Raw genomic sequence first — 27,851 nt, forward strand, 5'->3', positions numbered from 1 at the left:
GCATAGCAATGAAAATGATCTGAGAATAATTTTCTTTATAGTTAGAATCAAGAATAGAGGAACTTAATAAAGAAGTTAAAGCTTCCAAAGATAAACTAGTAGCTCAAGACATTGCAGCTAAAAATGCAGTTCAGCAATTACACAAAGAGATGACCCAGCGGATGGAACAGGTATTTTCATGTTATTATCATTATTAACTTGATAGTCTGTGACTCTATTGTTTATTAAAATAAACTAACTCTCTTAGGCTATTTTGATATCAGTGGTGTATTAAGAATATTTTATTTATATAAAATCAGCCTTTTAAAAAAATGTTAAAGCAGGGCTGTGCACAGTGGCATAGGACTATAATCCTAGTGGCTCAGGAGGGTGAGGCAAGAGGATTGCAAGTTCAAAGCCAGTCTCAGCAATTTAAGTAACTTAGTGAGACCCTGTCTCTAAATAAATAGTAAAAGTGATGGTGAGGTGGTTAAGCACCTTGAGGTTCCAATTCCTGGTACCAAAACAACAACAACAAAAAAACAAAACAACAACAAAAAAAGACCCTAAAATAGGACTGGGGTATAGTTCAGTGGTGGAATGCTTGTCTAGAATACATAAGACCCTGGGTTCAATCCCTAGCATTTTCTCAAAAAAAAAAAAAAAAAGAAAAGAAAAAATAGGCAAAAATACTAAAACAATACATAAATGCCTGCTAATTATTTAAAAATAAGTTAAAGAAGTATACAGAACAAAAAATGAAAGCCCTCCTTTATCTATCATTTTTTTCCCCTGCCTTCAATTTGTTTATATCCCATTCCTTGTTCCATAGCTAATTATTGACTTTTTGGTTAGTTTTCATACCTCCTGTGCATGCACAAATCACATGTGCTTGTGTGTACTTATTTAGTATAGTTGGTTTTGTGTTGCTATAAAAAACTTCCTGTGTCTGGGTACTCCATAAAGAAAAGAAGCTTATTTAACTTACACTTCTGGAGCTCCAAAAACGGGGCCACCCAGAGAGAGAGTAGTTGTATAGCAACTACCTGGCAAGAGCAGTGCCTTCAGGCTACCTCTGGTGATTCTAGAGAAGTCAGACCTCATGCTGCCTTTATAGCTTAGCTTTTGCCTAGTGTCTCCTGCTGGCAGAAACCAACTGGAAATTTAAGGGTAAGAGAACCTCTTGATATGTCATCTTCCTGGGGCACAGGATGGGACAAAAAGGGTGGGAAAGCAGGTCTGGGAGTGTAAATGGAAAGTAGCAACCATATCAGCAAAAGTAAAAGGAATAGGAAAGAATAAAAGAAAATACTAGTGCTATATTGTTTTTGTATAATTTTGAATTATTTTCCTTTATCTCAAAATTTTATGACAGAAGTGCTTAGAATGTTGTGCAAGAACCAAAAAATACATTGGTGATATAGGAAAACATTATTTATTTTATTTTAAAATCTTTTTATTAATGCTAGATAATATTTTTTTAAAGGCCAACAAGAAATGTGAAGAGGCACGCCAAGAGAAAGAAGCAATGGTAATGAAGTATGTAAGAGGTGAGAAGGAATCTTTAGACCTTCGAAAGGAAAAAGAGATTCTTGAGAAGAAACTTAGAGATGCAAATAAGGAGTTTGAGAAAAACACTAACAAAATTAAGCAGCTTTCTCAGGAGAAAGGACGGTTGCAGCAGCTGTATGAAGCAAAGGTATGACTGTGCCAACATACTGTACTTAAGATTCGTTCTTTGCTTTTCCAATCAAATGATGACAGCATGCCAAAACCCTCAAAGTTGCTGTTATTAACTGACCTTCTAAGAACATGAATGTTTAGAAATTATCTCATTGCCTGCCTGCAAAAGGCTTGCTGGGAAAAGATGAGGTATTGGCACATGTTTATTAGATCCTTTCTTTTGATCTTTTAAAATTTTGGATAACTTTTTAAAACTAGATTTTCCTTTTAAAAAGTATATATTGGAAAAATTAATTTGGAAGGAAGACTGTGTTTTGGTAAAATATGTACATAATTGTGTCACATGTGAATAGTTTTACAGCCAGAAATATATATATATATATATATATATATATATATATGTAGCACTTATTCACTATAGAATAGAATTATGCTTTTCTTACAGAAAAACACATCCTTCTTAGATGCTATCCCAGGAGATTTAATTACTGAGTTAGCTAAGTAATTAATATTTCTTTTAATTCAGAAATTTTGTTATCAATTTTCAGAAATTCTAGCAAAACCAATTTAATATTTTACTTAATGCCAGCCATTTAAGAAGAATCATATGGATGTGCTTGTGCTCACAACCCATCCACCTGGTTAAAATATAGGTGTTAATCATCTTCATGTCTATTAATTGAATTTAGGATTTTCTGTCTTCTAATCATTTGAACCTTTAATCAGTTTTGTGGCCTAAGGATCATAATGTGTTAACCTTTAAATTATGGTGCTGTTTCACTGATTACTTTGAGGGGATATAAATGTTGCACAGATGATTGATTGTTTAAGTGAAAAATATGACCTAGTGATATTATTTTAGGAAGGCGAAACAACTAGACTCATCAGAGAAATAGAAAAATTAAAGGAAGACATCAACTCTCAAATCATTAAAGTAAAGTGGGCCCAAAACAAATTGAAAGCTGAAATGGATTCACACAAGGTGAGTACTGTAATGCCATGAAATAGAAATTAGAAATAAATTCAGAGTGAATGCAATAGCAGTTAATGAGACATGGAGTTTGCTTTAGTGACTCCCACAGGATAGTTTGGACCTGAATATTTGGGGACTATGAAAAAGAGGTTTTCTTGTATGATTTACTTATTAAATGGGTTGAAATGTTAAATTTTATTATTTGTAGTTTACAACACCTAAATTTGCCGTATTGCATTTTTTTGGTATGCAAAATGGGGGGAGGGGCTGGTAGGAGTATGTGTAAGTTATCAATCAAAAGTAAACTCAGGAAATATCAGTGATGCTAATATTATAATTGAGAAATGTAAATTCTTACTTAATAGAATAGAATGAATATAATAAGTTCTCTTAACTGATTTTTTGTTTTTGGGGGTTTTTTTGGTGTTATTAGGGATCGAACCTGGGGCTCCATGCGTATGGGGGCAAGTGCTCTTCCACTGAACTACATACCCCATCCTTTTTAAATTTTATTTTGAGACAGGATCTTGCTAAATTACTCAGGCTGCCCTTGAACTTGTGATCCTCCTGCTTCCGCCTCCCTTGCTAGGATTACAGGCATGTGCCACAATGCCCAGCTGCAAATATCATTTTAATAAAAAGTAAATATAATGAAAAATAATTATAAAAATTGGTACCCGATGCCATAATTTTAAGCACTAAATGAGCTGATATTCAAAGTAGTAAGAGTCTGCAGTTGATAGAATATTAAGTAAAAGAACAACTTTAAAATGTGACTTGAATAGAAGAGTAATATGAATATATATCAACTTTAAGGCTTTCAAAAATAAACCTAATGATATCCTTTAAAATCACAGTCCTGGATTACTGTATTAAATAATTCCAAATTGGTAGTTTTAATAGTCTTTGGGTATTTATATGTTAGTATCATCAGAGAAAACTTAGGGAGAGTAATCTATCATAACAGTAGTCACAGAAAGGTCAGAGAACAGTGGTCTCCCCTTGGGTCTGCATGGGTATGTGAGGAACGTGCCAAGGCTGAGAAAGAAATGCCGGAACAGAGTAGGGTAGCCATCCCTCGAGCTCTTCAGGGCTGAGCCATTTAAAGTTTCCCTTCAGTTTGGGTTGCAGAATGAGGAATTAGAATTTCAAATCCACATGGACAATAATGGTTTCTAATTGCCTGAATTGCTTTAAGATCTGAACATATACTAAGACTAATATCTGATATTTGAGGTGCTTTTCTTATTTTCATCTATTGTCATAAGAGACAAGATCCTGAAATTTATTGAAACAATAGCACTAAAGTGTGAAAAACTTTAAAGGTGTGTGAGGCCTGTGTGTTTAAAGAATGGATGATAAGAGATTCTTAATGGCAGCTTTGAGGTTAGATGAAACCAGATACTCTGTAATTACATTAGAAAAGTGGGTTATGGCAGACTTCTGTAAGGTAACATGGTGTGGATTACCAGAAAGTGAAAATAACAACCATACTGGCCAGGTATGTGAAAATTGGTATCTACCTATTCTTTTTAAGTAAAGGCTTTTCTTAACCAGCAAGCATTTAACTCTGTACACAGTCACTGCTTTCAGAGAGGGTCTGGGATAGACCCCTGCTTACATATTTTATGTGTTTACCTAATAGATGGGAGAGAGAATCTCTGGGTGAAAGCATACAAATCTCTAGGACATACTACCAGAACTGAAGTGTAGCCTAGCTAGTCTGTACACCCAGATCATCAGATCAAACAATAGAAAGTATTTGTTCCCTTCCCTTAGATTCCTTTGGGGTTTAGCCAAAATTATTTTTAATGCTTTACCTCTTACAAGAAAAGCTTTTTATTTTGAGTGTAGTGAATAAAGAATAAAGGAGATGATCAATGTATCTCATGTACTTGATCATCTACCTGGTGGCTACCTTTTCACCAGGCTGGTCTCAGAATAAGATGATCTCACCAAAGCATAGATATGACTGGCAATAAATATGGCAGTAGTTCTTTGGCAACATGATTTGGCAGTTCTGGGTACTTGCCAGACAATTCTGCTTCAGAGAAAGCTAGAATAATGGAATCTGGTATTGATGCAGTACCTAGACCAACAGGGTGCAGGTGATCTAATATGTGACCAGGATTGATACATTTTATGACATGTTCCTTCCACTAGGTCACCTAAAGCAAGACTGCTATTTAATGTGCTCTTCTGAGGTGGTTGTATTGTCTGTGATAGTCTTATTCCTAAAAGGTTTATTTTCTCATAAACCCCACTAATGGAAGCTAGATCTCACTTTAAATTAGCTTTGCCATTTCATCCCCCTACTAAGCTGTATTCTGTGATCTGTTCTATTATTATTTTGTTCTATAACCCTATTTTGTTGACTATATTCTATTGCATTATGGAATAATAAGATCCAGATTTATCCTCCCATCTTCTAAAATGAAAAAATTTAAGCATTGAATAAAAAAGACAAAATATATGAAGTGAAGGTTTTTAGACTTGAGACAACAAGCAGCATGAGACAATGACCCTTGAATGAAGGGAAACAAATGTACAGTACCAGGAGATTTTCAGGCTGCAGCACAATGAGAGGAACCTGAACAGAGGCCAGCAGTCACCCTGAATAGAAGAGACAGAGTTGAAAGTATGGGGAACAGAGAGGACAGAGTTCCAGAGATGAGAAAGGAGTAGGGCCAATGATCCCTAGAGCTACTCAGGGCTAGGAACTGTTCGTGTTTCCACCAACCAGAGAGAAAAGCTCTCTACACCCAGGGCAGCAAGTAGCCCACAAAAAGATACTGTTTTGGTTGTGGAGACCAGTTAGTCTTACACTAAAGTTTGTTGTGGATCCACCTTATTATAAAGCTTTAAAAGCAATTTTATTTCAAGTAAACTAGCTATGCCCTAAAACAAAATCCAAAAGTATCTAATAAAAATCTTGACCTAAGAATATAAAATTCACTATGTTTAGCCAATGAAAAATTACCAGCATGCGAGAAAATATAGCCCATAATGAGAATAAAGGAAAAGATCCATAAATGATGCACATTATAGGAAAATACATAAGGATGTTAAAACAGCTACTATAAATATACTCTCATATGTTCAAGAAGATAAATAAAAGCATGAGTATGATAAGGAGAGACATGGAAGACAGAAAAAAAACCAAATCACCATATCTGAGATGAAAAATACATTGGATGGACTTAACAACAGATAGCACTGCAGAAGACAAGATCAGTGTACTTGAAAACAGCAGTAGAGAACTGCGTGCCAGTGAATACCACATTTGTAACTTCTCCCCAGAACTCCAGATTCACAAATTCAACTGACAATACTTGACACCTGACATCTTAGATAACTTAGAGGCATCTTAAACTTAATACTTCTAAACCTGAACTAATAATGTACACTTCCCACCATTGCTTGCCTATCTCAATAAATTGCAATTCATCCTGTAATTGCTCAGGCCAAAGTCCTTGAATTTATCCTTGTTTCTTCTCAGTCACCGTATCCAATCCCTAGCAAATCCCCTCCGTTCATGTCCTTCAAGTCTTTACCTGTCAACTTCTCAGAAAGCCTCTGTCTAAACTTTTAGCACATCCCCCCAAATTTCTCATGTCCTTACTTTATTTTTATTCCTTAGCACTCCTCCCTAATATATCATTTACATATGTATTTTATTTTTTATTTAACTTTTAAATAACAGGATAAGAAATTTATTTAACTCTAAAATTTAAAAAAATTAAAAAGCTGACTTTAGAATGTCAGCTTCAGGAAAACAGGGATTTGTCCATTTTTTGTACAACTATTTCCCCAGAGCATAGAACAGTACCTGGTACATAGTAGTTGCTCAGTTAATAACAAATGAACAAATGAAATAGTCGATACCTTAGCCTAAACATATTTACTGTGATTCTTTTCTTTGTTCAAGCATTTATTTAATAAATATTTGTTTGGCATATAGGAACCTCTTAATTGCTATTTTTAAAGTAGATGAAACAAGCACCTACCATGAGTCAACTCTGCTTTAGTTGTTGATGAATTAAAGACCAGCAACTCAAAGTATTATAACTGAGTTCTTAATTATATGGTAGATATGTTTCTTAAAAATGACATAAAGAATGAGACAGATGTCATTACTCTATGTACATGTATGATTACACAAATGGTATGAATCTACATCGTGTACAACCATAGAAACAAAAAGACGTACCCCATTTGTGTACAATGAGTCAAAATGCAGTCTGTAAAAATTTTTTAAATGACATAAAAAGCAGTGTGTAAAACAGAGATGCAAGTTCAAGGGTTCAAGAAATGATGGAGAAGTTATTCCAACTGGAACAGCAGGAAAAAGGAATAAAGAAAAGTTAGTATTTGCTGTTGGGGAAAACCAAACTAAGTAGAACAAAAGGTCTATATTAGGAATTCCTTCATTAGTTCTATAAATATCCATTGAGCAATTAATACATAATAAATACTCAGTGAGTTGCTGTCCAGAAGCTATATACTCAATTGGGTAAACATAAGCTTCAGTACAGTGTATCAGTTGTTAGAATCCAAGGCACCCCTGGATTCCACCTGTGGGAAGTGAAGCTACTAGAAGATGATACCTAAACTCACTTTGGAAATTCTCACCATAGCCCAAACGATGGCACTGAATCAGTTCTGTGCAGGAGAATTACAAAGAGCTGAAGCACAGGAGTTGTATCTTTGAAAATCACCAAAGAATAGAAAGCCAGTCAAGGAAGAGTGAAGAAAGAAGAAAAGGAGGAGATATTGTCTTGTAATGGAAACAAAATTAGGATATTTAAAGAGTAAGGGGTGGCCAGGGAGCAGGTAAGAAAAGAATATAAATGAGAAAAAGTAATTGAATTTGATGAGAGTAGTACAGAAAAAAATCTTCATAATTGCCATTTTAGAAGAACAGTGAGGAATGAAACCATATTGTAGCATCACTTAATTAAAATGCAGTTTTGAGTAGATAAAATAGTATCTTGGCCATAAACCAAAATATTGTCTTTCATGTAAGGATGGGCAAAGAGCTGTTTGACACTTTACTCTTCTTCTCAGGTTAATAACTTCTGTTAATTTTTGATAAGTATTTAACTTTATTTAATGGCTATCAGTTCACTGTGTAGGCCATTTAACTTTCTGGTAGAAACACAAAGTATTATTGCAAAAATCATATGCCATCCCTTGATGCAGTTCTAGGCAGGAACTTTCTTACTCCATGGTTACTCTTACCCATTCTTCACATCACTGTGGCCAACTTTTCTTTCTTTGTCAATGCAGGAAACCAAAGATAAACTCAAAGAAACAACAACAAAGTTAACACAAGCAAAGGAAGAAGCAGATCAGATACGACAAAACTGTCAGGATATGATAAAAACATATCAGGTATGCTTAGCTTTTCAAATAAGTTGGTAACATATTATACCAAATGTCAGTATTCTGGTTTCTTTCAGTTTCTGTATTGGCAATATATGAAGTATAGAATGGATTTGGTAGAACAGTTAAATAAATTGCAGGTTATTTCTCAAACTACATACAGCTCAAATGGATCTTTTTAGAGCAGTTTTTAACCAAATGAAATTCCTAGAGAATGTCAGAAGGACAAAGAATGCAAAGAAATTTAGAACTTTAAAAAAGAAATTAACTTCTATTATGTTATGTAATATGCTATTCTTGTTCATGCAAAATTGACATTTAAAATTCAATGCATTGTTCAATTTTAGATACATAAGCTATATGTTTCACAGTTAGTAAACTCAGCTGCAAAACTTTCTTAGGTTTTCAAAGTATAAAACTTGAAAAATTGTCATTTTTTTGTTTTCCTTCCATTAGGAGTCTGAAGAAATTAAATCAAATGAGCTTGATGCAAAGCTTAGAGTCACAAAAGGAGAACTTGAAAAACAAATGCAAGAAAAATCGGACCAGCTCGAGGTGAATACTTTTGCTCTTTGTATGTCCTAGACTATGTAGTAAATACAGAAAGAGAGACAGAGTAGGTGTTGTCATCTGGTTTTAAAGCCTTTTGGAACAAGTATGCAGTACATTTTAGATTAGTTTAGTGCATTATGATTTGTGATTTCTTTTAAAGATGCATCATGCCAAAATTAAGGAACTAGAAGATCTGAAGAGGACCTTTAAGGAGGGTATGGATGAACTTCGAACACTAAGGACGAAGGTAATCAAATCTTTAGTTATGACTCCAAAGGAAGAAGGGTAAATAACTTTAACTTTGGATTTACTCTGATTTTGTAAGGGGTAGGGAAAAGATAGTTACATAGAAATTTTCCAAAATAGCTGGGCACAGTGGCACACGCCTGTAATTCTAACTACTTGAGAGACTAGGCAAGAGGGTCACAAATTCAAGGCTAGTCCGGGCAACTTAGTGAGACCCTGTCTCAAAGGGTTCAATTCTCAGTACTGCAAGGAAGGAATGAAGGAAGGGAGGGAGGAAGGGGAGAGAGAGGGGAAGGGAGAGAAAGAAATTCTAAAAAATAAAAAAATAAAAGAAATCAGAAGAATAGAATAGCAATTCCCTGGTAACATAATCAACTTTCGTTGAAATGAAAATATTCCATGTTAGTCCCTTTGAAGTATTTCCCAACATTTATATTCCATAGCATACTTGCTCTAATTATAACTTATCCTTGGGCCTTCCATCTGAAGATAGTTGTTTTAGCAAATCATTTGGAGATAGTTGAATCTTAAGAACTGTGAGTGCCAGAAAATAATAAGAAAACTATCTTTCCGTTTCTCCTTGGGTATGTTTAATAGTTTTAGATGGGTACAGATTTAATTTCTAACAGTCTGTTAAATGGGTACAGTTTTAATTTCTAAAGTCTGTTAAATCTCTTCCTGTATTTGAAGTCTTTGTCACAGTAATGTACCTTTTAATATGATTATGAATATTGTATATTATCACAGGTATCATTTATTTAGAAATAGGCCTTTCAGTTACCACTTTGAATTTGAGATCACCTAATAATTTTCAAAGTGCTTTTCATGTACCTTTCTATTTGTTCTCCGTGTCAGTTATTTGAGGTAGTTAGGGAAGATATATCATTTTTTTTTTTTTTTTCAATTGAGGAAACGAAAATTCAGTAAAAAATAAAGTGACATGCTTAAACTCTCATGATTACATAAGAAATCTGCAACTAAAATCCACGACATTAACTTTCCATTGTATTTTATTCACATGAACTAATACTACTTTAGAATTAAGCCTAGATTTCTAATATGTAACCACTATCTGAAATAGTTTATAAGGAACAAGAAAATACTGTTTGTAGTTTAACTTGGTTATGATCATTTGATAGGCAAAATGTCTAGAAGATGAACGATTAAGAACAGAAGATGAATTATCGAAATACAAGGAAATTATTAATCGCCAAAAAGCCGAAATTCAGAATTTATTGGATAAAGTGAAAATTGCAGATCAGATACAGGATCAGCTTCAAAGGTACAAAATTAATAACATCTCTTTGTGTTAATAAATAAGCTTTTTACTTCTGTTTCAGGATTCTGTTTTTAAATGGAATTATTGTGTTAAGAACAATTTTTACAGTTTTAATAGCTAAAATTCTAAAATTTTCTCTCTTCACTTGAACGTTTTTGGACTAACTTTGGGCGCCCACCATGGCTTCTAAAAATCAAAGTTTATATTCCCTAATATAATTTTCTATAGCAATTTATGAGACATTTGCAATAACAATTTATAAGACAGATAGGTTTTATTTAGTTCCATCAGCTTTGAAATTCCATTACTTATGCAGAATACTTTTTTTTCCCTTCTAAACGGTAAATCTAGATGGTTATCTAAAATCTAGATTTTTGAATGTGTATTGCTTGTAATGTTATGAGTTGACATTATTCCTTTTCCTCTCATGAAACTGTGTATCTAAGCTCCATTTCTGGCATTACCTGGCAGAGCCTTGATTCAGGTTGAATTCAAATAGTGTCTTCTTTTCTGCATCTTACCAACACCCAAGGTGCTGAAGTAATCTCAACCATCATCCAGATTGACACTGCAGAAGTTCATGACCTTCTGAGTTCATGAGTTGACCTCAACTAGGAGTGTTCATGCACTTCTGATCCTACTACATGTCCTTGATCAGAGCCTTCTACCCGATCCCCTTAGCATCTCTTCGAAACCTGATCATTTTCCTCACACTTCAGGTTTTCCCTTTACCTCTGTGCCCCTGGCATATGATTACTTCTTTAGGGAAAAAGATAAACTGTCAGATGATAATATTCTCAGCATGTTGATATTAGTCCTTTGAACTTCTCACATCTGCATTCATTCTTTCCTTTGTTTCTGTTATCTTGGAAGAAATGTTCCTGCTCCTCTCTGATCTAATTATTTTTTCTATTTCTGTTGTGGATCCATGTTCTTCTGCCTTCTCTAGGCCTTTCTGGATTATTCCCTTTTATCCCACCCACTTCTTTTGCTAACTTTCCTTTTCTTTCTATATTTAGAAAGTGATCATACTTTTAAAAAATCAAAACTCTTAGGACTTTCCCCTACTTTTCACAATCAAACTTCTTATAGAATTAGGTGTACTTACTCATTCCCTGTTTCTTTACTTCCTTTGCTGGATTTCTCTCTACTTTATTCTAGCTTTAACCTCGGCATTCCGTAAAAACTAATATCTCCTTAACTATGGTGGACATAGCTCAGACCCAGCTTCGCTTGAATTTTTAGAATTTTTAGTGTCTTTTAACAGTGCTGAACTCACCTTTCTTGAAATGCTCTGTTACTTTGGCTCTGTTTTTATCATGCTCCTCTGGTGTCGCTGCCTTTTGGGCCATGCTTTCTTAGTCTTCTTAGCAGACTTTTCTTTCGGTCAGAAAACCCTCTTGTGTTCAAATTTTATCATACCCCTGGGTGATCCTAATTGTTCCTCTAGTGTGCAGCAGGTCGTTTGAATCATTATCTGCTTAGCTCTAGGCACACAAGTACCTAAAACACTTTAAACTTTAACATATCCAAAATTGATTCCTTTCTCTTGTCCACAAATATGCTTCTCCTTTCATGTTCTGTGGATAAGTGATGAATGTAGCATCCAAATGACTGTCTAACCCAGAAACCTGGGGGCCATGCTTGACTCTTCCCTCCTTCCTCTCACATACCTAGCCAGTCCCAAGGTCTTAGTGATGTCAACTGTTTAATATCATTCAAGCACATAACTTTTTTATATCCCATCTCCTGCACCATAGTCTAAGCCATTGTAAGCTCTCATCTGGAAAACTCCGTAGCTCATAAACTGACTTTTCTTTTTATTTTTTTTCCATGATATTTCTACACTGTCATTAGCATTGACCTTTTTTTTTAAAAAGAACGTTTTCTCAAAACCTTTCAGTGATTTCTCTTTGCTTCAGAGACTGCCTAGCGAGTTCAGATGCCTTCGCATGGCTTGTAAGGTTCATGACCTGTTCCTTGCTTTTTCTGTGCCTTCCTCTTTTTCACTCTTGAATTTCAGCTGTACTTTGTTAATGGATATTTGAGGACTGTGTCAACCCATGTCAAGTGCTAAGAATGTTGATGTCATCAGTGCTGAACTGATGTTGGTTCCAACAAGAAGCCCTTCTCCTCTTCCCAGAACTCATTTTGTTTTCCCACAAATTCCTGCTTTTCTTTTAGGTCAATGATCAACAAATTATGGCCCACAAGCCAAGTCTAGCCTACCACCTCATTTTGTAAGTGTGGTTTTTTGAGAATATAGCCACACTTATTCAAGTCCATATTGTCTGTGTCTGCTTTCATACTATAGTGGCAAAGTGGAACTATTGCAACAAAATCCAGATGCCCACTTATTTACTGTCTGGACTTAAGCAGACCGTAAGTGGTACTTTAAATATTAGTTTGAGCATCACTTATATGAGTTTAGGCAACTTGCTCTGTTTTCATCAAAAACAGTTAACATACTCTTGTAATTTCCCTACTTGATTAAAAGCTCTTTGAAAGCAGAAGCATATAGTCCTGTTCACTTACATTCTTAGCTCTTAGTTCCTATCATTTTATTCATTCATAAGTATTTGGATGAATGAACAAAAGTACCTATATAAAGCATTGCATAAAATGAAAATTCCCAAACCATTAATTTAATGTTTCTTAATAGTTTCATACTTTCTGAAATATAAACTTTGTTTTTTAGAGGTAAACAAGAAATTGAAAATTTGAAGGAAGAAGTGGAAAGTCTTAATTCTTTGATTAATGACCTACAAAAAGACATCGAAGGCAGTAGGAAAAGAGAATCTGAGCTACTGCTATTCACAGAAAAGCTCACTAGTAAGAATGCACAGCTTCAGTCTGAATCCAATTCTTTGCAGTCACAGTATGATAAACTTTCCTGTAGTGAAAGTCAGTTGCAAAGCCAATGTGAACAAATGAAACAGACAAATCTTAATTTGGTAAGTATACATGTACATTTAATGCTTGAAACAATATAGTTAGAAGCACAGATTAAAATTTCCCTATAGTGCGAAAGTAGTAGTAGTTAATTTAAGTTCTTTTCTATTGGCACTGACTTTCTGGTAATTTCAAATGCTTTAAAAAAATGTTGGCTTTTCCTTTTAACTTATGTGATTTGTAATAAAATTTCTTCCTAAAATGAAAAAGAAGAATATTTCACTTTTAAAAATAAGAAAGCCATGGTTTCTGTCATTCCTAACTAGAATCACTATATATTTCTTAAAAGGTCATGCTTTCAATTTGTTTGTTAAAATAGTTTCAAAGTGGTTAATATTTCCAAGTTATTAGAATGTCTTCAAATTACTCATAAAGAATAGTTGGAGTTTTTGAAATTTCAAAAATTCAGAGACATGTGTCACAGGTTGTTTTTCATGTGCAGAACAACATACTCATTAGTGTATCCCTTTGCCTCATTACATGAGGACTTGGAGGAGTCAGTAAACATAACCTCCTGAGGAATAGTTACAGAAGAATCTCTGCTTTCAAGGACCATATATTTTTAAGGTTGTAAATTGAGCAAAAGAAACAAATATATGATTTAATTTTTTTTCATTTTATCTTCTTATTCAGGAAAGTAGATTGTTAAAAGAGGAAGAACTTCGAAAAGAGGAAGTCCAGATTCTGCAGGCCGACCTCACATGTAAACAAACAGAAGTTAAAGCATTGAGTACCCAGGTAGAAGAATTGAAAGATGAGTTAGTAACCCAAAGACGTAAACATGCCTCGAATGTCAAGGATCTTACTAAGCAACTTCAGCAAGGTATAAAATTCTTCCACATTTATACCTTGAATGCGTTTGTTTCTTTTAACCATTAAAGATTTTATAGAGAAAATGTATTTCAGGTTCTACCACATTCATTGGAGCTGTATATTCCTTTTAACATATTAATTTTCATAGACAAAATTACTAAACTTGCAATACCATGAATTGTCAGTCTTCTATGCTAAAGGATATTTATTCACAGAGCCACAGATGGGAGAATGGTGGTAGGTAGTACCTTAGGGCAATAGTGTCTAAACTTTTTTGAGTACGTACTTTTTTATCAGTAAAAAATATTTGGTTTTCTCCAATTTATGTGTTTATTTGTGCATTTTAGATATGTTTTACATAAAAATAGAAATTTAAAAAGATTTCTCTTCAAGCACAAATAGTATTTGTAATATTTTCTACCTACATGTGCCTATGAATTGATCTGCACAGCATCTCAGGTACCTGGATCTACATCTTGCAGTCCTCTAACTTAGAGATGGTTGATACCTAGCTCTTCATCTGGATCTCAGGAAACAGACCCAGAAAGTTCATAAATTACCTGAACATGACAATGGATAGCTAGAATTGAAACCCAGGTTTCTTTCATTTAAAAATGCATACATGTTATTGGGTGTCAGTACTATGTGCTTGGAATACAAAGATGATAAGAGAAGTATTCCAACGGGCTATTCTCTTCCATTTTCCACAATTTTGTTTATATTCAAATAGGGTGAAATGTAGTGGTAAAAGAGACTTTGCATTACTTAATATGAATATATTCAGTTATTTGCTGTAAGAATTCAGTTTATTTTTATACTTGTAAATTGAAGGGAAATTTCTGGTAGGATCCTCTAAATCTGTCAGGACATTTTTCTTTCTTTCTTTCTTTAGTTGTAGATGGACACAGTACCTTTATTTTATTTATTTATTTATTTTTAATGCGGTGCTGAGGATTGAACCCAGTGCCTCACACATGCTAGGCAAGCACTCTATCACTAAGCCAAAACCCCAGCTCCTGTCAGTACTCCTCAAAGTTAAGTTCAGTAAAGTAAGTGATGCCAGTGTCAGTTATCATACTGTCATTTTTATATATTTTGTATTTGATCTGTACATTTCCAAATGTCATTTTATATGAATGGCATCTACAGCTTTCTAAGGCAGGTACTCAAGAACTTTGTCTTATTACCTATGCCATTTTTCACTAAGTGAATTTAGCAACTGCAATCACGGATGGGCAGGATGGTCATGATGCTTATTGCAAGTAATCCATTTATTTTTCCTTTAGCACGAAGAAAATTAGATCAAGTTGAGAATGGAAGCTATGATAAAGAAGTTAGCAGCATGGGAAGTCGTTCTAGTTCATCAGGTAAAAAAAAAAAAACAATGGTTTTAGTTATTTAGTGATTGAATATAAAAATAAATAACATTTTGGGTCTTAAAAAGTTTGGTATGCTTTGTTTCCTTTTCAAACATAAAAAATTAGAGTTATATATAATTATTTTATAATAAATGTGATTCTCTGTTGTAACTACTACATTATACTGTCTCCTAGGAATTGCACATTAAGAGGCAAAACATTATCAGCTATTAAAATAGTGAAAAAATATGTAGTAGAATGAACATGAATTAGAAATTACTCTTATGTATTGAGATCCCACCTCTGCTATTTTTTAAATATTTTCTTTATATTCTATTCTACTACTCTCTCACTAAGTTGCCGAGGTTGACCTCAAACTTGCAATTCTCCTATCTCAGCCTCCCGAGATGCTGAGATTATAGGCATGCACCACCATGCCCAGTTTTTGCCATTTATTATATAATGTTAGATAAGATACATTACTTATCTTAAATCTATACAGTGCAGTTGAGAAATAGATTTTTTTAGGGTAAAGAGGACCAGAAATTCATTTCATTGATATTGGCAAGAGCTAACCATCATGCTTACTGTAATGCACTGAGTGCTTCACATATATTAACTCATCTAAATGAAGTAAATATTTAAATAATCTTATGAGGTAAATAATAATTTCTCCAAAGACACACAATTAAGAAGTGGAAGTGTAGGATTTGAACCTAGACAGGCTGGTTCCTGAGCATAATCTGCTGTATTCTGTCCTCATCTCCTATACCCCACATTCTGTTCCCCTCTGCTTTTTTTCTGATCTCTTATACTTTAATTTTGGTCTGACTTACACTTATTATTCTTTTTTCTTAAGCTCTTTTGTTTCTCTATTGCTACTTCCTCATCCTGTTCCTGAGAGACATAATAGACAGACACTTTGGTATTTTATTATCAGTATATTCAGAAATAAGAAATTGGTTAGCCAGTGACCTACGTGTTCTGCATCCAACTATGTTAGAGTGAATATTTGAAAATGATACCAAAATAAATGATATGTGAGATGAGAGTCTAGCATGCTAGACTACATATAATATCTAAACTGATTTTTTTCCTTTGCGTGCATGTCATTTAGGGTCCCTTAATGCTCGAAGCAGTGCAGAAGATCGATCTCCAGAAAATACTGGGTCAGCAGTAGCTGTGGATAACTTCCCAGAAGTGGACAAGGCCATGTTGATTGAAAGGATAGTTAGGTTGCAGAAAGCACATGCCCGGAAAAACGAAAAGATAGAATTTATGGAGGACCACATCAAACAATTGGTGGAAGAAATTAGGAAAAAAACAAAGTATGTATTATTATGGTAGCATAATCTGTTCCAAAGGCTACAATTCTCATGGTAAAAGTACTCTTTTCAAAGTGAATCATATCAAGACCCTGTCTTTCAAAAAATAATTCTTTCTTTTTTTAAACTTGAGAAAGGGATTCACATGTTGCCCTGGCTGGTATCAAACTCCTGGGCTCAAGCATCTCTACTTCTCAGCCTCCCAAGTAGCTGGGACTACAGGTGGGTGCCACCATGCCCAGCTTAATAATTCTTATAATCATTCAGTTCCAAATATTTTATGATCTCCTACTGGATTCTAGGTTTTGGGAATACAGAAATTAAAGAAAACACAGATCTAGGACTGGGAGAGTTACTCAGTGGTAGAGTGCTTGCATAGTATGCACAAGACCCTTGAAGATGACAATAGAGTTCAGTAGTGTGTTACTTGGCTTTTTATTTTCATGATTATGACTCCAAGAGATATAAGAGGTTTTGGATATTTTTTTTTCCTGTTGAGCAAGACGTATTAGGTAATTCCTTATATTATGCCTATGACTTAGCATTATCTTACTGATTTCTTACAGCCATTGAGTGAGAGTGAGTTCTCTGATTTTGCAGATAAGTTAACTGGGGCCTAGGTAAAATCACTCTGTCAGGGTTATCCTCTTGTAAGGGACAGACCTAGAGCTAGAGACACAGATCCAGCTCTGACTGACTCCAAAGCTTGTCCTATGCCATATTCCTCTCAAGATACTATACTCATTTAAGTAAGAGATGTTGTTTCTGTATTGCAGGTCTTTTTTCCTAAGCCTTTTTAATTTCAATTTTGAAATATTTTAAATATATTACTAAAAGTTTGCCTATGACTTTTAAAAGAAAGTATAATAATAGGAAAACAATATTAATAGAAATCATAGCAATAAAATAGTTGCATAAATATTTTATGTAAATAAGGAAATTTAAAAAGCAGGGTATATATCTTTAATCATGATAGAATAAAAATAAAATACCTGAAGAAACCATCTGAATAAGGAAAATCTTCTCTAATACACTTAGGTTATTATTCTAATAGGTACTTATTTTACAGTAGGCCTCTTTATGCTTCTGATTGGTTGATTCTTGCAAACTCCAGTATTTTTAATTCCTCAGGTACACAATTGATAGTGTCATTTTGTTTTGCAGAATAATTCAGAGTTACATTTTACGAGAAGAATCAGGCACACTTTCTTCAGAGGCTTCTGATTTTAACAAAGTCCATTTAAGTAGACGAGGTGGCATCATGGCATCTTTATATACATCTCATCCTGCTGATAGTGGATTAACACTGGAACTGTCTTTGGAAATCAACCGAAAATTGCAGGCTGTTTTGGAGGATACATTACTAAAAAATATTACTTTGAAGGTATTTGTGTTTCTCATTCACTTACCAATAAGTAAAATGGTGCCTCTTTCTTAGTCTCATTTGGCACTTAGGTGGGCTAATTCTGATATGCGATTTTCTGTTACTCAGAGATAAAAGTTTCATGTTTTTCTCTTTTGAAAGCATAATTTTAAACTAAATCAGTTTAGTTATTGGACAGTAGGATGAATTATATATTTTGCAATGGAAGACCTTTGACATACATTATAATTATAGGTCATTGATGAAATACTTTAAGATTGCTGAGTTTCTAATATATTTTGCAGCTTTCTTTTATTTTCTGCAGCTATTACCTCTTTATTGAATATAGGCCTTGATAGTTAGTAATGGATTTAAAAAATAGTTTTTAAATTTAGTAATTAATCATTTTATGTATTGAATTGGTATAGCTGCAATAAAAAGGTTAAATAAGACCTGGATATAATGGAACACACCTGTAATTCCAGCTTCTTGGGAGGTTGAGGAGGGTTATAAGTTCAAGGCCAACCTGGGCAATTTAATGATACTCTGCCTCAAAATAAAATTTTTTGAAAAGTGAGCTAAGGGATGTAGCTCAGGGATAGAGCACTTGCCTAGCATGTGCAAAGCCCTGGGTTTAATCCCCACTATCATTAAAAAAAAAAAAAAAAAAAAAAAAAAAGATTAAATATAACTTTGAAAAAGACAAGTCTACTTTTTTAGCTGTGTATCTAATTCAGTTCACTAATGCACTTAGCATTTTTCAACTAATCACCACACCTTCAGTTTCAAAATCTAGGCAATAATAGTTCAAATTGAATCTTTTTATTTATTATACTTAGTAGTTCTGTTTTCTCTCTCTTTTCCCCTAACTACTAAAGGAAAATCTGCAAACACTTGGAACAGAAATAGAGCGACTTATTAAACACCAGCATGAACTAGAGCAGAGGACAAAGAAAACCTAATACAAAGTTCTTGCCCAGTAAACAGATAAAAGCCACCCAGGAGCAGGTGCCACTGACCAGTGTTGTTGGAAACATTTCCCTACTTTGTGTATAAGCCAGTCAAAAATTTGTTTTGCTTCATCTGTATAAAAAAAGTATCCTTTTAAAAATGGATGCATTGCTGTGCATACTGTAAGAGCGTAGGCTTTGATGAAATTTGTTTTTATATGGTGCAATACAACAGCCTGTCACTGAGTCTAAACAACTGAATTTGCTCATAGTCATATTAAGTGCTGATCATTACTACAAGGGCTTTTAAAAACCCCTTCTCCATATTTTTCCCTTTAAAATATGTCAAAAATGATTCAGCTTTAAAAATTATCCATGAAAAGACAGAAGGTGTTACTCATTCAGTGATTTACTATGTCCACAACACCAAGAAAAGTAAAGACATCATAAAAGTGTTTGTTTTGAACTAAACACAGTGGTGTGTACCTAGAGTCCCAGCTATTCAGGGGCCGAGGGGAGGATCACACGAAACCAGGAGTTTGAGGCCAACCTGTGCAACATAGCAAAATCCATCTCAAAAAATATTTTTTAAAAAATGTTATGACACTCCAGTATAATATTTGGTTGTGTTTTAAAGGTGCATTTGAGTACTTAAATCTTTGTTTTAGTTTTAATGAAAACTGAACATAATAGAAAAGTCAGTTATTGGTAAGTGGCAACGATTAGACATTGTACGTCTCTGTCACGTTTCCTTGTCTATCGTAGGTCCATTTTTTCAGATTTGGATTGAGTTTATAGTTGAATTCTTAAAATCTTCAGTTACTTAAAATACAGTTTAAAATAACATATTCATTGAAAAATTATCTATGGATTTAAGTTATATTTTAAAATGTGAAGTGGATCTAATCATTAGAACAGAGAGATGAATGATTCTTAGAAATGGAAATACTTTAATTTTACTAGCATCATATAAAGATAAATGGGCCATGTTTTAAGGTACTCACTAAGAACCAGTTTCCCAAAAGGAAGCAGCATATGGCACTGTTAACCATTTGAGCACCATTCTTCACTATTGATACAGTGAAATATATATCAAATTGGCGTGATCATGCAGTTCCCCCAAATGTGTTTTGGTATACTTATTTAAAACACAAAATAATTACATATCTAAAACCAAAGGAATTTTTAAGCCAAATTATTGTATTTTGTTGGATTTTTACAATATTTATTTCAGATGTACACTTAAGTGTTGCAGTCATATCAATATTTTTTGTCATTGAATTTTTTTCTTACCTCCTTTTATTTCTCATCTGTTATAATTTCTTTGACTTTGCATTACATTTGGATCCTTTATATAATAGGACACCTTGGCTCAGCTGCAGGTTTGTTGTCACAAACCTCATTGTTTTAGATTTTGTCGTCCTTATTTTCCCCGCAAAAGGAAGTAAACTTTGGGGTGCTAGATTAGAAGCCTTGAAAGAATTGTATGGGCTTTCATAGTTGGACTTGTGGCAATGTCCTTTTAATGGGTTTCAACTTTTTTTTTTTTAATCAACTTAATATTGTTTAAAAGGTAATTTAGTAAAGATCAGGTCATTCATTGTAGTGTCTTAATTTTTGTGCGTATCAAGTTATACGTTGTCATTCTAAACAAATATCTTTTTACTTCAAAATGAAAATGCACACTCAAAGGTGTTTTATTTAAAATAGTTATAAAAATTGTTAGTTTTATCTTAATGTGTCTTGCTCTTTTTATCAATAATAATTTATCAAAATAAAAAAATAAGAGGGTAAGTGCAATAAAATCTGAATTATTTTCCCATTTGTTTCTAGACATATGGTTGATACTCCAAAAGTCTACTTACAGTAGGCACCATATCTAAATTTTTCTGGTTTCTCATGTGCTATAGATTCATAAACTATAAGATTTGAATTTTTTCCCTCTAGGGTACAAAATGTATAATGGAGACCCAATAGTGATCAGATCCATAGTATTCAATGCCTATACACTTTCAAATACACACACACACTCTCTCTCTCTTAGTGTAGACAAAAAGGGAGCATTCAGTATTAATATTTGTGCCACCATCTGCCACCATTTTAGAGGAAGATCATTGAAAGCCATATTTTGATGGTATTATTGCCATTTTTCCTGACAAACTTAAGAAACTATGGAAAATTTTTGAAGGAAATGCTTTGTTTTCTTTTTGTTCTTCAGTATCTACTGCTCCCTTTTATATATGGATCAGGACTGAGCAAAGTACTGTATAAAAATGTGCGTGTATTACAGATACCCATTTCTGTCCTGATTTATAAACAGCTCCTGATGGTAAGGATTTGGAGGGTATTTCACTAGTTACTATGTTGAATAGAGAAAGAGAAGAATGAGGTGTCTGGAAAAGAATAAACCTGAGACCTACAGGGAAATTTGTTTTATGTTTGATATTGTACACATCAATAGCTCTTTAGATTAGCTAGCAATAATTTGATATCTTTGAGCAGGAAATTTTTAGTATTTGTGTACACTTCATGGGTTCTGATTTGAAAGTGACTACTTGCTGTGACTCGCTTTCTCCCATCCCAGTTCGTACCTTAGTCTGTTAAAAAAAAAAAAAGTTGTAAGGATCAAAAATGGTAGGTTTGAAGAGAAGAATTCATTTGACCTTTGATAGTAGTTTTTGTGTTTTTTGGTTTTATGTTCTAATTATCATTTAAAGTGATTCAGGCAACGAACATGTTATTTATTCACTTAATAAACACATTTATTCATTTAGTGAACACATTTTAAACCTACCTTGTAGGTATTGTATTGTGATTAAATTGGTAAACAGAGCAGGCGGGGCACCTCCCATCCTCATAGAGCTTACAGTCTAAAGAAATTTGCGGGGAGGCAGTAGAAGCTGGTTTTGGGGCCTCTTCATTCATGCCAGCCCCTGCTTGGCTGAGAAATTTCACTCAGGCATGAAACTTGGGAAACTGAATCCTTGCCGAGGTATACTGAGACCAAACTGTTGTTTTCGGGTGGCTCTGCACATTTCCTGACTTTTGTCACAGTTTAATGTTTAATTATCTTTAAGAAAAAGGAAAAAAATCTGAACACCATAAAATGGTTTTTACCATTGTAGTAAATTATTTTTGCCTACTTGATGTTCATAAAGATGAATTAATTATTCTTTAAGAAGAAGGAAAAAAATCTGAGCACCATACAATGACATTAGGTTTTTACCATTGTAGTAAATTATTAATGCCTACTTGATGTTCTTAAAGATGAATCTAATTGTTGTCATCCATTTTTCCAAACTATGTTTTGTGGTGTACTATTATTTTATAAAGATTTTTATATACAAACAGACCAAGATTTACCTACCAGTGAAAGAAGGAAAAAAACAAAACAAAACAAAACTATTAGCAACCACTAATTTTATAAATGTTATATATGCTACCCTGGTGGAAATATTTTTATAAATCATGTTGTCATTCATATTTCATGAATTTTGACTTTAGGGGCCTATTTTTCAGTTAAGATTTTTTTTTAAGCAAAAAATTTATTTTTTAACACTGAGATTGTTAATTTTAAACTAACACCAGTTGGTGGCACTAGAAACCTGAAATTTTCAAGACTGAACAAGAGGAGTAATAGTAAAAAGTATCCAAACATGAATTTTCAGAAAAACAAAAATATAATTGAATATTAAAAATGTATTTTTCTTCTGAATGGAATTCTTTTTTTTTAAATGCATATGGCTGTCCATTTTGACTGTGATGATGAAATCATTTACCTTCCAGAGGACATGTATGTGTGTGCGTTGTATAGATAATCTTTAATTTAATTACACTGTTCATTTTGTAAATGTTTCTGTATAAAATGAAGCTTTATAAGATCATGTACATATTATACTTATTAAATAGGTAATGCCTGTTTACCAAGTTGTATTTTAATGGTATCTTTAATTATTTGTTTACATGCATCACTTACTAAATGGACCGATTCTCCAGACTTGGCAAGATTGATTCAAATTGCTTGAATTTTCTGTTTTAAACTAGACTTGGAATTTTCACTTTCTATATTTATCTTTGTCCTTCCAATATGATTGAAATCATGATTAGAAGTCAGTAAAGGGATTAAGTTAAATGACAGGTTATATTTTAAATTTTTGTTCATTGATAGCAAAATTCAGCATTTTAAAACTCGGCCTGCAGGTGCGTGAACACATCTTATTGAACCTGATAACTTGATATATTCAGATTTTCCACAAAACTATGAAACTTACTTGCCCACGTTGTCTGGCTTTAATAATAAAGAATTAATTATGTGCTAAAAAACAGCATTAATTTAATCAAGTTATTGTGTGTGATGGTGTGTGATGTATTTTTCACATCACAGGGTGTTGGTCTCCATTTTGCTAACAGTTCAGGTACACTTCAATTATGCCACATTCCTGAATGAGGCCATTCTTAGAAACCAGAATCTGTGAATACAAGCGAAGTTGATAGAGTGAAGGAGGCTTTCCTAACATCCTGGTAGTTTACGTTCAGGAGCCTGTGGATTTGCTTGCAAGAGAAAGGAATATCCAGGCAAGGAGTATTGGTTGGGGAAGCTGCTACTGGCCTGTGGGTGGTAATTTAAGCCATGGAGCAGGAGGAAACTTGAACTGGAGGTGTAGTTAAGGAAGGAAACTTTACCAATGCCTCTCCCTTCTGCTAACTATGTGAGTCCCATTAGCAGAAGCTGAAGTCAAGCAATTGGAAGCTCGCTCCAGTGAGCTCCTGATAGCCACGTCTGGTTTTTCTTAATGGAGAAACCTTACATTAATGAATGCAGAATGAGTACATGCTGCTTTAGGGTGGGCAGCTCAGGAGGGTTGCTCTGGCCGACTGTGCCGATTGCTGAGTTTTAGTGATTCTGAGAACAATGTCCCCACACGTGATGTCTGTAGACGTGCTCTGTTAATTGCTTATTTGAGAAACTAGATTGATATTTTTTTTCCCCCAAAACTGGAGGTAGAGGGAAGAATACATTCAAGAAATATTCTATTTCCAAACAATTTCCAGGCCTTTTTTTTTTTTTTTTTTCTTCATTGCCTAAGAGCCATGCTTTTTGCAAGGCTGCCTGCCTCTAGTCTACGCCAGTAAACACTAGGGGATGCTATATTCAAGAGACAGTATCTCTACTATCTAACCTGGTGCAAAAGTAGCTCTATTGAAAGTTTAGGACTCACTGAGATAACAAACTTGACTTGTGGATAGTCAGTTTCTAGGATGGCCAATTTCTAGGTACAGTAACTCAGTATATTCAATATTAGGCTGACTTTCCATATCATATACTTCACTGTAATTTTTGTCTTTAGTAAAAATTTCAAGGGCAGAAAGTGAGTTGTGTGTAATGTTTACAGACCCTACCTCTTGCTTATCCCAAGAAATAAACATCCATTAAACCTGCCGTGCTACTTAATTTTGTTTCCTTTTCTTGTTACGAACACCAACACAAGTCCCCCAGCCCTGCTGCCCTTGATGTAGTTCTGGAGCTGCACTGCTGGCCACCTCCATGGGAGAGCTTGGTCAGTATCCATTTGGCTCCCAGTGGAACCCTAGGAATAAATCCCTTCTCTTCCCCAGAAACCAAGTCTAAAGGGTCCATGCCAAAGGAGGGTGCTTCTCTGGGTCTCAAATACTTTGTTCCTGAATTTTGTGCTTTTAATTTGGGCGAGGATGCAGAGGATTGTAGGGAGAGCTTGTGGGTGGAACAGGCTGTTGGAAAGGTCCATTCCTAGTGTCTCTAGTTGAAATTCAGAACTCATAGAAATAGCATTATAAATAGCGGATGCTTTCTTAAGAATTAGTTGCAGTTTGTGGATGTAAAAAAGGCTTCTCCAGGGACAAGGATGCCGCTGAGTGATAGAGGGCTTGCTTGGCATGCATGAGGTCCTGAGTTTGACTTCAAGCACTGCAGCACACAACACAAACACATGCTTGTGCGTGCATGTGAAGCTTTGTGTGGTTGCTCGAAAACATGTATTACCTTTTTTCCTTTATATAGTTAAGTGACTTCTAAGTCCTAGGCAGGGCATCAACTTTCAAGAAAAAGTTGAAACAGAAGTTCCAGGTACCTTTCCTGAAATTGAATGATCCACTCTCACAGCTGATCTTACGTTTAAGTGGTCAACACCAGGCACTTGGATGGCTGCAAAGCATGTGAGCTGATGGTTCTCAATGAGCATGTTCCAGTTACACCTTGGTATATAATAGGAAGACACATTTTACTTTTGACCCACCTAACTGTGCCCCTGCAACAGACTTAACACACAAAGGAACAATCAGAATACTTCATCTGTCTTCTGCAGGGTTGGCTGTGTTGGGTCCTGGAGTTTACCAGTTCCTTCCTCATCCCGTGTGAATGGGCTTTACCAGGTCAGACAAGTGAGGAAGAGATGAAATGGAAAAGGAACAAAACTTGACAAAAATCCTCATTTGTCAAGTTCACTTTTGTCAAATTCCAGTTTAGACGGTGAACGCTCCGAGCGTTCCGCCTCGTGCTATCTGCCACATGAAGCAGAGCTGGCAGCTGGCAATGGGGAGTGCTCCATAGAGGATGTTCCACGGGGACTCCAATTTCCTTCTGTACCTTCGTATAATTAAACCAGAGAAATAGCAGTTTAACGCTTGCATATGTAAAGGCTTTTTAAAAGGAAAGGGTTGCTATGCTGAAGTCCTAGCAGTGGTCAACTTGGTGTGTGGTGGAGGAGTGTTGGGTAGATGGGGTAGGAGGGACAGGGCTTTTTTATGCAATGGCTGCTCTAATTTTTTTTAGTATATTCACACATTACATAATATAAAGTTGACTTCTGAAAGCTAAAAAAAAAAAAAGTCAATCCATTTTAGGAGCTCATTACTTAAGAGTATACTGAGTTTTTTTTCCCTTTTTTTCAGATTAACCTCAGTTTTCAGATACTCATTAACAGATAAATACATAACAAAGAGTATCATAGTTTCTGGAAATGGGAGCAGAGGCCTCTTTTGGTTTTGTTCTGGGGATAGGTGGGCTAAGGTCATAGTTCAAATGCTGGTGAGTTCTGGAGAGCTGTTGTTCACACTTCCTAATAAAGCTGTCTACCTAATTCTGTCCCCCAGTGAAGTTCAAAGGCACCCTGAGTAATTCTGGGTATTGTTCTCAGCATAAGAAAAGTAGCTACATCTGTGATCATCTATGTCCTTGGAGATACTATATGTGTTTTATAAATTTACTCAATGCTATATTTAGAAAGCAAAGTAGTTTTTAGGAGCTATTCTGGTCAAAAATTAAATGCAGCAGACTATTGCTTTTGTACTTTAAAAATGTTTGCTTTCCCTTTGAGATGCTAAGGAGCACAATTAAAAAGACAAACCTATCAAGAGGGACGAGAACTCCTAATTAACTGCTTTGAGACTCAGACAACCCCACAACTAAAACTGATAGGGCTCAGTCATCCTCTCAGGATCTTATTGCTAGTTGTTTTTTGAGCTGGAATTTGAACTCGGTCTTGGTTTCTGTTACCTCCCCAAAGTCAAAAGTTCTACTATCTCAGTAAGTGGGTTAAAGATACATTCAGATTCCTTTGCAGTAATATGGTTTTAAGATAAAGCCCAATAACATATCCATTTTTTAAATATATTTTTTTAGTTGTCAATGGACCTTTATTTTACTTAATTTGTATGTGGTGCTAAGGATTGAACCCAGTGCGTCAGGCATGCCAGGCAAGCCCTGTACCACTGAGCCATGTCCCCAGCCCAAGATACCGTTTAAAGAAGATGTACAGCCTGAGCGTGGGTCGTGAGCCATCTCTTGACGGGAGACTTGCTTCCTCTCTTCCTCCCGACTTCCCTCTTCCTCTAACTGCAGTCAGAGAATTAAAACCAGCCAGTAAACGTTGGAAGGGGGAATCAGTTAATAGATCACATTATAATTTTCCCGAGAGTCTGGCCAATGAATACGGTGTGGCTACACTTTCCGTGCCCTGCCCTGTTGAGGATGCCCAGAGACTCCCTGTCCTGCCCACTCCATCCAAGGCAGCCAGAGAACACAGAGGGCTCCGAAGTGTTCTGGACTTGGAAGACCCCACCTTGCCACTATTGTGACCCCCGACACAGTCATTTCTTTGAGCTTAAGTTTTCTGTTCTGCAGATCATAACAGAACCTACCGTGCTGCATTCCACGTGGGATAACGCCTGGGCAAGAATTTTGGAAACTGCAAAACCCTGCAAAATGAACAGCTTCTTAAGCCAAATCTCCAAAAATAAGGGGATAATTTATTATTTTAAATACAACTAGGTATTTACATGGCTATACAACGAGATATATATTCCGTAGGTAAATATGACTAAGGGAATAACGTGAGGGTCTGGATTTGATCCCTAGCATTGCAAATTTTAAAAGATGATTTAAAATGTAGGGTGCACATGTCTGTGTACTTTAAAAATTGTTGCTTCAATAGCATAACCTTTATGACAAAGTGAAAAATATCATTTATATATATTTGTGTGTGTGTGTGTATCTACATTATTTTTTTTTTTTGTACTGAGGATTCAATCCAGAGGCACATTACCACTGAGCTACATCCCAGTCCTTCTTATTTCATATTTGAGACAGGGTCTTACTACATTGCTGAAGCTGGTCTCAAATTTGCAATCCTCCTGCCTCGACCTCCCAAGTCACTGGGATTACAGGTGTGTGCCACTATGCCCAGCTGTTTGTGAATATGTAAAGAAAAAGTTCTCGGGGGCTACATGCCAGATGCAACAGTGTTTTCTCCTGGAGAGTGGTGGACTTTCACACCTCACATTCTTCAATGAGTAGTTATTTTTGTTATAGTTAACTCTGAAAGTTTTTCTCTAAGAATCATATCCTGTGCCTGGCACCCTAGGAGTGCACAGTAAAAGGAAGGGGGAGGGGAGAGAATGTTTTATGTGTGTATTTGTCCTCTGAAAAGATCCCATTCGGTTTTCTGACTCCCTCGGCA

At 34.9% G+C, this 27,851-nt stretch overlaps 1 protein-coding gene across 1 annotated transcript in view; it reads left to right on the forward strand.

The window, feature by feature from the left end:
• Positions 1-22,391, forward strand: part of CCDC186 (coiled-coil domain containing 186) — a 42,719-nt gene extending 20,328 nt beyond the window's left edge. The window contains exons 4-16 of the mRNA XM_079137302.1: positions 42-170; positions 1,466-1,678; positions 2,525-2,644; positions 7,925-8,029; positions 8,477-8,575; positions 8,733-8,819; positions 9,958-10,100; positions 12,796-13,051; positions 13,683-13,872; positions 15,149-15,229; positions 16,338-16,548; positions 17,710-17,929; positions 18,787-22,391. Of these exons, the coding sequence (XP_078993428.1) occupies positions 42-170; positions 1,466-1,678; positions 2,525-2,644; positions 7,925-8,029; positions 8,477-8,575; positions 8,733-8,819; positions 9,958-10,100; positions 12,796-13,051; positions 13,683-13,872; positions 15,149-15,229; positions 16,338-16,548; positions 17,710-17,929; positions 18,787-18,870 (1,938 nt within the window). The 3' untranslated portion in view covers positions 18,871-22,391. The remainder of the gene's footprint in view (positions 1-41; positions 171-1,465; positions 1,679-2,524; positions 2,645-7,924; positions 8,030-8,476; positions 8,576-8,732; positions 8,820-9,957; positions 10,101-12,795; positions 13,052-13,682; positions 13,873-15,148; positions 15,230-16,337; positions 16,549-17,709; positions 17,930-18,786) is intronic.
• The last annotated feature ends 5,460 nt before the right edge of the window (positions 22,392-27,851 follow it).

This window comes from Sciurus vulgaris (assembly GCF_902686455.1).
Source record: "Sciurus vulgaris genome assembly, chromosome: 4".
NCBI lineage: Eukaryota > Metazoa > Chordata > Mammalia > Rodentia > Sciuridae > Sciurus > Sciurus vulgaris.